General features: G+C 47.5%; 1 protein-coding gene across 8 annotated transcripts in view; it reads right to left on the bottom strand.

Annotated features, from left to right (window-relative positions):
• Positions 1–12,622, bottom strand: part of CAMTA1 (calmodulin binding transcription activator 1) — a 235,568-nt gene that overhangs the window by 103,975 nt on the left and 118,971 nt on the right. For all 8 annotated transcript variants that reach the window (XM_033079399.2, XM_033079396.2, XM_042779950.1 and 5 more), the window contains one exon: positions 5,650–5,721. In XM_033079399.2, coding sequence (XP_032935290.1) covers positions 5,650–5,721 — 72 coding nt within the window. The remainder of the gene's footprint in view (positions 1–5,649; positions 5,722–12,622) is intronic.

Here is a 12,622-nt window from a genome sequence, read left to right on the forward strand (position 1 = left end):
AAAAGATAAAGCACTCCTGCTAAAATGTTTCCAGCCTTTGACACACCAGTTCATTTGTAATCCTCTTTGCCTCCCCTTCACTGGAACGTCAGCAGAGGGTTCATGCTGCTGTCACAGCCCCACTTCAGCCACCCTGCAGAGTCTCTGGTTCAGAGGGATCCAGGTAGATATGGACACATCCAGTCCAAGCCACAGCTCAGTGTTATCTACTGTAGATTTCTGTCATGGGAGCTGTTTTTCATGGAAGCAACATCCTGATTTATTTTTGCCATGAGGATGGCTGAAAATGCAGGTTACTGTCCCAACAAACAGAAAAAAAATCAAAATAATAAAACTGGACAATTATTACAAAAGAGTTCACAGAACCTTTGGAATTTCAGTTGAACTGAACCAACTGCCTGAGTATTTCAGATCTTTAATAAATCCTGAAAAACGTGATGGGAAGTCTTGAGACATGGCTGTTGCAGTGACTGCATGGCAGCAGAGACACAGCAACGAGCAGGGTGCCTTCAGAAGAGCTGGTGAGAAGATGAAAGGAGGGAAAGAAGAGCGCATCCTTCAGAGAGATCAAGCCAAAGGCAGGTTAAGGAAGCATGAAAAGGGTATCCACAATTTCCTCATCCTCTGAAACCGCTTGTGCATCGTGAAGCCGAGTGATAACACAAGAGGACTGACTGCTGCATCCCCCAATGTCTGGTACCAAAAGCACCTCTGCTGCTGCTGAATCAACACAGAAGACAATTCTGCTCTGCTGGCACTGCTGTCTGGTCTCCCCACACACAGTCTCCTCTGCAGCACAGCTCCACATGCACAGAGGGCACTGAGGAGCCAAGGCAGGTGAAGCAGAGCTGCTGCTCTGTGAGCACCCACCTGTATCCTGAGAATGTTTGGGATGCGCAGTCACACTGGTGGTGGTTTGGTACCACAGACCATGCTCTGCTGTACTTCTACACCACTTAATTTCATCACACAGGCTAAAACACACTTTGGGAAAACATGCCAGCATGGCAGCAACACTTTTTAGCAAAAATGCAGAGGCTTGTTGTGCCGAGGCCTTGCTCACACCCTACCCCAACACACAGGACCCAGCTCAGTGCCCATGTGCAGCACAGCATCCTCTGTGCTTTATTGCCCAGCCACTTTTATTTCACCCAAATGAAAAATAAAAACCCATTACTAAGCAAAAGTCTTGATAAATTTTATGAGATTGTAATGCTTCCAATTTATCTTGAAAAAGCCCCAAATCCTCAAGCTGTCTGTCAGCTCCAGCCAGGGACGCGGGAGATGCTGCTGACGCAGCGCAGCACGAGCAATCAGAGAGGGAAATGCTGCTCTGATGGGGTGCTACCAAAAAGAAATGGGAAGGGCTTCTTCTCTTTTAGGGCATAATGGAAAACCAAGGTGAAAAAATATAGAGAAAACATTAAATGTATGCAGGACAGTGACAGATGTCATGTAAAACGTTTTAAATTATTTTTAGGTCTCAATACTTTCTGCCCACAGCTTTCAGAAAGATGTATTTTAGGAAGGGAACACACTCGGGGCATTAGGCATCTAGTGCAGACATTCATAGTAACAAACTGCTGAATATTCAAGTGTATCAGAAAGAAGAATTCAGGAAAAAACAGAGCAAAGACAGAATATTACAAAAACCTTTGACATTCAACCAGTGCTTACACATACTCTGCAAGGCACAACTGGTGCACACAGACCACAGGAACAGTAATTAAAGACTACTACCCAAATACTGCCCACCACCAGTGCCCCCTCAGCATCTCCCACTTGCTCTTTCCATGACTGACATCCTGCCTGGATATTACATCTGGCACGACTGCTGATGTCCCTGACCTTCCCCTGCCATTTCCTACCCTACAGAAAACTATTCCATGACTGCCATGGCTGCTGGGAGCATCCTGTGAGAACAATAAAGATGAAATGCAGTTTTCCCCCAGGCTCCCAGCAAACTGGATTATCACATTTCAGCAATTACTGCAAACACTGGATTTACAGCAGGGCTCTGTGGAGCTCTGGTGTGTCCCTGCCTAGCTCAGCCTGCATCCCACTCTGCTTCCTTGGCTCACCTGCCAGAACAGTGCCACTGACACTCTTCTGCACCAATTCTGAATTATTCAGTGAGCAGTTAACGCATGTATGATGTGAAACAGCTCTCTGCCAACACACCTCTCTCTAAGGCTTGTTAGCCTTAATTTGCTCAATGGGCCAAGAGGTCTAAATTTACAAGTTTTTAGCATGATCCTATAGCACAGTTTATGTACTTCTTAATTAAGAAAAAGGGCAACATTTTAAAAATATGTATTCCCTCCCATCTCCATAGCACCTGAACACCAGCACTAAAGGAGACATCAGCACTGCTACAGGTGGAACACGATGAGATCCAGTGAGCTCAGCATCTCCAGCTGTGCAGCACAGGGGCCCATTGCAGGCCAGGGGTGAAGGCAGAGCCTGCCTCTGTAACCCTGGCAAGCAGCAGCCCGCCCAGAAGCCTGGCAGCCAGATTAATTTTCAGTTCCTGGGGTGCCAATTTCCAGCACACAGAAGGAAACGCTGCATTTCTCTGCTCAGCCGTGCCAATGTTTGAAAATCGTCTGTGTCTGAGAATCCACATTTTCCTTCCATTAGTCAGTACAAGTACAAACAGGGGGTTTTCTTCTTTCTCCATTGACACAAAATCTGGTACTATGCTGAAGGTCTAACATGGGCAGCCTGAGTCCTGCCAGTGCCAAACCAGCACACACAGAGTCACAGCTGCACCAGAGCCTCTGCAGGAGTCTGGGACCTGCCATAACCCACATCTCAAACATGGTTTCAGCAGCTCTGCTCCACACTCAGTGAACTGTGGATGGCCAGGGCTCTGCATCCTCTCAGAAGTGAACAGATAATGCAAAACAATAAAAACTGAAGTTCTGCTGAGGTGTCTTCCCCAGAAACCAGTGAAGAGGCCACCTGTGTCCTCATCCCCATCTTCTTCTCTGCCTGTGTCACTCAGAGCATGATCTCATCTTTTTAGAGATCCCATAATCAAAACAAAAATATGAGAACCAAATGCAGAAAACCACCACCTCGAGTATGCTTTCTTCATTCAGGCCCAAGAGTGAATGTCCAAGAGAGCATCCATGCAAGAGGCTGCCAGTGCCCAGGTCTGGACCATGTCCAGCAGGAACATCTCAACGCTGGCTTGCCAATTAAAACACCTGTTGCAAATATTAAGGGTCTTTGGGGTAAGGTAGCACTTAAAATCTGTGATCAAGAAAGCTTGAAATGTATCAAAACAGTGAAACCCCTTCAGAAGAGAGAGGAAGTGGAGCTACAGCACCACAGTCTCTGCCGACAGCCTGAGAACTTCTAGCAGAGACCCAGAAAACTGCATCATGCTCCAGATGATTGGTTCTCATATCTCAACCCTCTGACCAGCCTGCAGGGAGCAGGCACATCATGTCAATCATAAATGACAACACAAAGTTGTTTAAGTAAGATATCAGACATCACCATAAAATTAATGGCCACGGCGCCATATAAATGCATGAGAAAGGCTGTGAGTCCCTGTGGCTGCCTTGAGTCCTGGCCTTTACGCTGAAAATGTGAGGCAGGAAAGATCAAGAACAATTGTGTGGGGATTTTTAATCGATATCTAACCTGACAATAGGATTTGGAGGAATATCATCCCATAAAACATAGATGGCATCGCAGACTAATTGTATTTACTCCCTATTGACCAGAGAGACTCACAGAGAGAGCTCTGCATGTCCCAGGAAAGTGCTGAATGTCTCCCCAAAAAAGGGAAAGTCACCCATGTGCCTCTGTGAAGTATAAAGCCAAACATTGCTGGAGGTTAATGTCACACATTGCCCTGGCTATACCTATTTTTGAATATCAAACTCATTTACCAGTGAAAGCTTCTGAAGGAGATGCACAGTGCACCTTCTGTCTCTCTGGAGTCACTGTTCCTGAATTCACTGTGGAGCTGAACACAAACACTGTGCAGGCATAGAAAAGCATCATCTATTCCTGGCCAGCTCCTTTCTGCCAGCTGCATAACCTTGAGCTCATGACTGAAGGATGCCCGTTTATGCCTGGGAGATGCTGCCATGAATCACAGACCCCTCTTCCTCCCACAGCGCGTCCTTGTTGAGGAATACCAGTGTACCACAGCCACAGTGAGACATCCTGCAGCACATTTTATAAACAGGCTTCTAAGAAATGTGTACTTCCCATCCACTTGACAAAAAGTGATTACCAGAGCAAAGAGAATGACTAAACATTGATGCACACCCTATGAAGGTGAAGGAGCCAGACTCTGGGAACAGCTCAGAGATCCAACAGTGCTGCAGTACAACCCATCAGGGAGATGCTGGCTAAGTGCCACAGCAGCCAGGGCCAGCAGCACTTCCAGGGATCACATCACAACAAGAAAAAGTAATACAGAGCTCAAAAACGAAAAGAGGTGACCTATGGGGCCAGGAGCTCTCGAGGAGGGCAAGCACAGCCTGGGCAGCCCATAAGAGAACAGGATCAATGCAGTCACACTGTGTTTTCAGAGGAGCCACAATTCTCCTTTGTGAGGTGCAGTGCTGCTCCCACCACTGCAGCCAAGCATCTCCTCTTTCCTTGCGCACTGCATTTACACGGAGCTGAGAACACACAGGTATCACAGAGGAGGGTGACATCTGATGCATATTTTCTTTGATTATGTCTGTGGTGTGGGCACCATCCTCTGTGGCTTGTGAGGGGTCTGTCCTGCCCCAGTGACAGCAGCAGTGTCTTTATTTTAATGGGGAAGTGCAGTTGCAAAATGGGAATTATTTTCCATTTGCTTCTAGAAACAGATGTCACTTTCCTCAGACTTGTTTGTTTTCAGGACCATGGGAGTTTAATCTTTAAAACAATATTTTTACAGTATGTGTCAAGTGCCATTTCATAATGAAAGAAAACAAATTGCTTCCACTTTGTACACCATGGTAACCAGTCAAGAATGTGAACAGTTCCTCAAAGGTGGGGTCAGCAAACACCCCCCAGGCAAACCCTTTGAGATCCTTCACACACCCCCACAGACCCAGGGGAGCTGCCCAAACCCTGTGTAAGTAAGAGGAAAATTTGGCTTGACTCCTCCTGGGACTTTGCTGTTCCCACAACAGCCAGAAGAAAAATCACTGAGTGACTTCAAAATACTCCCTGGAGACTAAACATTTCACTGGAGGAAAGCAGATCTACTGCAGGGCCAGCTTCAAGGTTCACCCCAAATTCAAACACAGCCCCAGGGTTCTCCTCAAAGTCAAGCACAGCCCAGGGCTGGTATCAGTCCCACACCATGGTATGCCTGTGCAGCATTTGCTTCTCTGGCTCCTGCCTTGCTTCAGGATGGAACAACACAACCAGAAAACTCCAGAAGGTCTCACTTGAGCCAACTCCATGTTTACAGAACATATGAGCTGGCACCAGCTCCGTTTTGCTAGAGAAAATATATAATCCCTCCAAACAGAGACATACAACTAAGAAGACCTATTTTTCTTTCAGACAAACAAAATCCCCCAGACAGTAAAACATGGGATGCTGGCCCCCCTGGCAGCAGCTGAACGTGGCTGCAGCAGCTCGACCAAGTGAACCCAGAGAGAGAATTCATTGTCATCCTACCTGCAGAAGCCAGTAGCACCTTCTGTGAAACGTGGGGATGATGGAGGAATGGACATAGCAGCCATACAGGCACTGGGGACACAAAAAGAGAGAAAGCAGAGTCAGGTTAGTGGAGGAACCATCCTGAGAGGCCGGGCAGGGGATGGGGCAGCAGTGTGTGACCCATGAATGGAGGATATTGTTCTGTCCTTAGTCTGGGGCTGGAGACACACAGCACAGCTTGGTGGCACCCTGGTGTAAGCACTGTAAGCATTGCTAAAGGTCACAGAGCCCCCTCCCTAACAGCCCCTGCCCTGCCACCTCCTCCCAAGGGTGGCCAGAGCCAACGGGGCTCAGCGCCACGATACAGACAGGGCTGGTCTGGGGACTGCCTTCAAATCTTTGCTCCATCGTATTTTTATTTTTTGGCAAATAGAACACGTTCATCTCTTTTTCCATGGTTTATCTCCTGGGTATTTCAGCTGAAAATGTTGTGTTTGTAAACTGAAAAAATTGCTGTCAGATATTTTAGACAGTAAAATGCCAAAATATAGTTTGTTTCTTTTATTCTTTTTTTTTTCTTTTGAAACGAATTCTGTTTCTCTGATTAACTGAAATCAGCAAGTCCAAGGAATTCTTTCTGCAGGGAAAAAAACCCCACATTTCCAGTATGTTAGAACTTTTTTGGTTGCAAACCAAGCCCAGTGCCAAGCCATACACACAAAAGTGGTTTTAACTGCAAAGATCCCAAGCAGAGGGGTGCCTGTGCTGCTGGACATGCGCGCATGGGAGGCTGCTGCAGTCCCCCCTCCCCAGGATCACTGCTCACAAGGTCGGCCTGAATTAAACAGGATTTAAGGACTGGCTGCTATCACCGAGTTATTTTTAAAACACAAATGACAAAGATTAATAATGTTTTTTAAATGTGTCAAGGGTACATTCTACACACTGAAATGCGGGGAGGAAAAACAGAGGAGGAAAAAAGCCCTGCAGAAAATAATCCAAAGAAAAGCTTAACATTTAAATCCCTCCTGAGGGCTGGGGAACAGCTGCCCTGACAGTGACTCCTGGCACATGGCTGCATGGAAAGGTCTGCAGTGTTCAGTTCTGCTGACTCAGAGCTGGTCCCCCCACCCCAGAAAGCAGCTTGTGAGGTGCAGCATCTCCCAGTCCAACCTGCTCCCCAGTGAGGATGGGAAAGCTGGGCTGGAGCTGCTGGAGCAGCCTGCACAGCAGCCAGGGACATTCCCAGCACCTTGTGAGATATGTACCAATCTATCCCAGCACCCCCTGACTTGTTTCCCACCCCAATTTGCTGTGGAGTCGATCGAAACTTTGCCCTGATTAAAACAAACCCCAGCACTGGGCTCTGTGCAGCTCGTGGTGCACAACAGGCGGGAGCGCTGCCCTCCCTCTCAGAGCTGTCTTGCAGATAATTCTAGAGCTGTCAATAATGAATCACACAAAAGCCTCCCACCTCCATGAAACTGCTTCTCAACATTTCAGCAAATCATTAAAAAAATTCTAACAGCTCACAGAATCCAAAAAGCACACAGAACACAGAAGGGATTTCTTAAATTTTTCTTTTGTTTTTTTTTTCCCCATGGCAGCAGGACATTGGAATCTGACTCTGGATGGATGTTTTGAGACTGGATGTCCTAACTTGGGCAGCTGGGATGAAGGAGAACCCACACACTGAGCGAGCTGCTGGCCTCAGAGAGACAGCAGGGACTGTCCCCACGGGCACTGAGAGGTACCACAGCAGCAGAGAAACACTGCAGGGGTGAAACACAACCTGGGAGCCCAGCATGTGCAGTGCAGGCAAAATGAGTGATGACAGCAATAAAAACTACATTAATTTTTGGATAAAAAGGCATAGGAAAAAGTTGAGGATATAAATAGAAACCTAGGAAATCTGTGTGTCATTGTTTTGGAGGATTTTCAAGATTAATGGGTTAAGCACTGTGGATGACACAAAATCTGCAGCCAGATGGCTCAGCACAGGGGGGCTGTGGGGAGGTGGGGGTAGGGTGTTCCTACACCTGGATCTGCTGACCCCTGCCTGTGGCCCTGGGATGGCCCAGGGCTGCCAAGCACTGGGCTCAACACCTCCCTACAGCTAATGAGGAGAGTGGAATTACCACCCTGCCTGGCCAGAGCAGACAGGTAACCAGGGCAGGAGTAATACCTTTAGCTAAAGCAGTCTTTATAATGAATTCTCGCTCAAAACAGGCAAAGGGGGTTTCATTAGCTGTGTTTTCTTTTATTTTTTTAAATTATTTTTTAGTGGGAAGGTAAAAGCTGCAGAGGCCTGTGTGTCTGTGGAGATGTTAATGCCAGGCTGGGCGCTCAGCCAATGCATTAAGTGAAATCGAATTCCTGAAACCAGCTTTAATCAGCAGATTTTTAAGGTTAGAACGACTCTCTCCTCTGCAAGGCTTGCCAAGGTTAATTCTGTCCTGAGCAGGCTGAATTAATGGGCTGGACGGAGGAGAACATTTTTTTTCATGATTCCCTTTTAAGTTTACAAAATCTCCAGGAGAAGAGAAAAGGCATTTCTGAGCAGTCTGAGGAGAAACGCCACCTCAGCAGCTCATTGACTGCTGTGTGGAGAGCACGGTGGGGCTGGAATCAGCCTGACCCCGAGGAGCCCTGAGCTGAGGGACACCCAGGGGATGTGAGGATGCTGTGACATGGCTGTGGGGATGCTGTGACATGGCTGTGGGGATGCTCTGACCCACTGCTGGGTGCCCATGGAGCTGCCCCTGTGGTCCCACCACCAATCAGGGATTGTGTCCTTGTCCCTGTGCATATGGCCAAGGATGCCCTGAGCACCTGGGGGATCCCTCCTGTGCAGCTCCCCTGGATGAGACCCCCACACCTGCCCCAGGAACCAGCTACAGGCACCTTCTGTGCAGCCCCCACACTGACCCTGCCCTACTGCAGCTCACCCCTTTACAATTCCAGAGGTAATTAAAGAGAAAAGGTCTTCTCTGGGCAGCAGGGGAGAGTGTGCAACTACAGCTGCCCACCCTGCCATTTGTATGCAGTGCACATTTGGTATTACCAAACTTTTGAAAACTGGAGGGGGGGGGAATATAAAATCAAATTATTAGTGGATTTTTTTTATCCTGAGCTCCTTAAAGTGATTGTGGCTTATTTAAAAATAATACAATAATGCTGAGGTGTTCTTCCTTAACAAGCATACCTTGGGAATGGAAACAAGAAAGTAGGAGAATCAAAAATTCAAGATAGGGTTGGACAGGCTTTGAAATTCTTCTCCCTGGTGAGTTACACTAGTGGATATTTAAAAAACCCTAAAAATCGCCTAGATTTTGTTCAGATTTTCACACTGAATTCCCAATTCCCTTAATAAGAAGCTAAATCAATCTTTAGAGAACAAATCACGTAAGACCTATGGCTGTACATTATTAAAATATACTTGAGTAATTTTCTGGTGGCAAGGCTTCAGCTTTCAACACCCCAGCAGCCTCTGGACACCAGGAGAAGGATCTGTGCAGGTTACTGGGGGAAAAAACTGTACCCACTGCTCCTGGTTCCGTGTGGATATTGGGCAACACGTGCTCAGCCCAGCAGCTGATCAGCTCCCTGGTACATCCCTGTGCTGCTAGGATCTCCCTCTGTAATTACTGACCATTTCAGAGCCTCCTCACCAATTTCCATGAGGGAGCAGCACACTGCTGGCAGTAGCAGCACTGCTGCCATGGATCAAACCTCCATGGAAAGCCAAGAGAGGCGCTGGCTTCGCTCCTCTCACCATCCTGATGACAGGGTACAGGTGTCCCGGAGCAGTGGCTGCATCTGAGCCCACCCACGCTCTGCTCTCACCCTTGCCTGCTGTGACACTCTGGGAAGGAGTGCTGCAGCACATATGGATTCACAGGCATAGAAGGGAAACTGGAAAAGCAGCCTGGAAGTGCTCAGATGAGCATCCTTCAATGCAGCAACCTGTGTTTTGGTGATACAGTAAAAATGAAACCACAAAGCTCACTCTCCATCCCTACCACGATATACAGAATCATTCTGTGATTTTATCACAGAACCTCCATAATCTGTTCTTACAGGTACCACTGCTATCCCATTCTTTTCACCAACATTTCCATATCCCAGCAGAGACACCATCCAATCTTCCTGATGCCGATTCCTCTGGATTTCATACAAATCATGACCAGAGGAATTTGTCAGCTATTTGTAGTGATACATTTGGTTTAGGTGTAGGAGCAATTGTCCATCTGCTTCCGTAACCAGTACCCACGAAATCTCTGCTGACCCTCTGAGAGGGCAGAGCCCTGCTAGAAAAGCAGCTAACACTGGGTTTTGTGGCCACCAAATTACAAACCACTGGGGAAACCCCTCAAATTCTGCATGTCACCTCTGTTCTCAGAAGTGAGCGCCTCCTGAGATTGGTTATCTCACAACAGATGATCCTTCCTTCAGGACAGGGATGCTGAATCCACATTCCAAATGCATTTCAGCGTCAGATGAGGCTCGCCCCTGTCAGCTGCGGGAGCCGGGAGACAGCGGCAGCTCCCGCCCACCCCATTAATCAGGATTCAGCGAGAAAAGCCAAAGTGCTGCTATAAACCCCCTGACTCGATGCCAGCACCACGTGCCATCAATCTTGCCTGTCCCCCTGCAGCAGGGGAATGACGGGGGCTTGTGACAACTCTGGTGAGGCACAGAGGCACAGCTGAGCAGACAGGGAGGCGACAGGAGATTCTCAGCATCTCCCCGTGCACATTGGCCCCAGTTCAGCTTTTTAAAGCAGTAAACAGGGAGGGGAAACCATGTCTGAACCCTGGGGAATCCCAGGGCCAGAAGGCTGCCGCCAGAGCTCTGGTTTTGACTTAAGGAGTGTCATAATATAGGAATGGATCCAAAATTTCCCATTACTGCCGCAAATCAGAACCAAAACACTGCTAACCGTGTATTCTCACTCATCATCTTGGAGAAACACAGATATGAGACAGGTTTGGATTTTCCTCTGTCGTTCATAAATAGTAACTTTGATTCAGCAAAGCGCACAACCACGTGCTCAGATCTCCGCCTGGGCTGAGCCACGCTGCTGGCAAGGTTCGCCTTTTATCCATGTCAACACAACTTAAGCAATTGCTTACGGTTTGCCAGGTTGGGCAAGGAGTCCCTGGTACTGACAGCAGATCCCAAAAACATTCCTAACATTTCCAGGCAGCTGCAAAACCCAGAGAACCTGACCCTTTGCTTTTCAGCTGTGGCATCACAGCGCTGTGCAGCCCCGGGCGCTGCCCACTGTGCAGGAATTTCAGATTTGATCCTGTCAGTTCTTTTCCTGACACATTTCAACCCCCCCATGTGCCCTCGATGCCACTGGCAGCCATACCCAGATAATGGTTCTTGGACCTGAGCCCAGGGTTCTCATGTGATGGCTGATCAAGGGAGGAGAGGTTACACAGCCTGTGCATTGCAGGGTCTCGTCACTTCTTGTGGCTTTTGTTAACAAATATTGTTCTGTTTACCTCGGGACTCGTTAGAAAGCAATTTTTGAAATGTTCAATATTTAATGAAATATTTAAATGTTTAATGGGTTCTTTTTTCAAACCCTGTTTTCCCTTTGTGGGGTTCTGAAGTCTCTGCAAGGATTGCAAGATTTTACATTTCTCACTGCTAGAAAAGAATCCTCTAATGACATTGGCTTAACGACAGAAATCAGCGTACGTGGGGACTGATGCTTCCACAGGCAGCAACACCCACTGCTGGCCCACTGCAGGATCATTGGTATGCATCCCCACACCCCCACTGCAGTGCTTGCCTCTTCATAAATGCATATTTCTTTATTAATACGGGGATACTTTAATCTCAGTCTAATTTTACCTTTAGGGAAGCTCTATCCTGAGGCTGCCAGGAGCTTAGACCCTCCAGATGCAGTGGTGTGATTTGTATTCAAAGCAGCAGGTCTATCTGTCAACATGTTTGTCTCCCTTCTCTGCCAGCTCTTATTTATAATCCCATTCAGATTAATGAATGACAGTAGTTCTCATCACAAGAAATTTGATTAATCAATTTAAGTGCTTAATCACCCTGGCCTGGGTGAAAAGCATACTGGAGGGATGCTGCCTGGATAGGGGCAAAGTTGTGAGATGTAGGAGGAAAACATCATCACTTCACTTCCAGAACAGCTCGAGCCAGGAATGTGCACTAGATCCTTGACGGGATTATGAGATTTCCAAGAGCTCAGAATTTCCTTAGGGCCAGCAGTCATGGCCAATTAGTAATGAAATATCCTTTTCAACCCACCCCTTGATCTGACACAAAAGGCTTCATACTACTCACCTTCCCTGATACCCCTACAGCTCAAATTGAACCCAAAAACTGTGAATCATAAAACCCCAGCAGGGTGATGACCAGGATAACACACCTGGCATCCTGCAGCATCCCACTCCCCAGCACTCCTGCCCATCACTTTCCTGTACCTCAAAGACTCTCACAGCTGTGTCATCAGCTTGAATACTCCAGAATAATCTCCAGGTATTTCAGGTGAGGGATAGGAGCAAGGCTGAGCAGAAATCACTGGTTTGTAGGACAGTGTGAGCACTGCCTGTAGCTGCTCTTGCAGATACTGTGAATAACACGATAAACCCAAAAAATACCCTGAAACACAGCTACAAGCAGGCTGTGCTCAATCAGGTATGCAGGACACAGGAATTCTCACTAGAAGGATTCCCACATTCACCTCCATTACCTAAACTCAAAGGGATTTGGAGGTAGGTGACCCATTTGGACCTGGGCAGCACGAACTCTGCAGACCATCTGGTGACAGCTGTGTGCAAGGGGTCACCAGGAGCACATCTGGGTGACACATGCTCCACGAGAGAGCCAGGCTCCCACACTTTCAGCTAAGGGAAGAGCATTCCCAGCATCCCTGATGTGAGTGAGCAATTAGTAGGATGAAAAGAGGTACAAGGGACTGCTCTGACTCCACAGGCCTATGTTCTAA

The sequence above is a fragment of the Catharus ustulatus genome, chromosome 24, assembly GCF_009819885.2.
Source record: "Catharus ustulatus isolate bCatUst1 chromosome 24, bCatUst1.pri.v2, whole genome shotgun sequence".
NCBI lineage: Eukaryota > Metazoa > Chordata > Aves > Passeriformes > Turdidae > Catharus > Catharus ustulatus.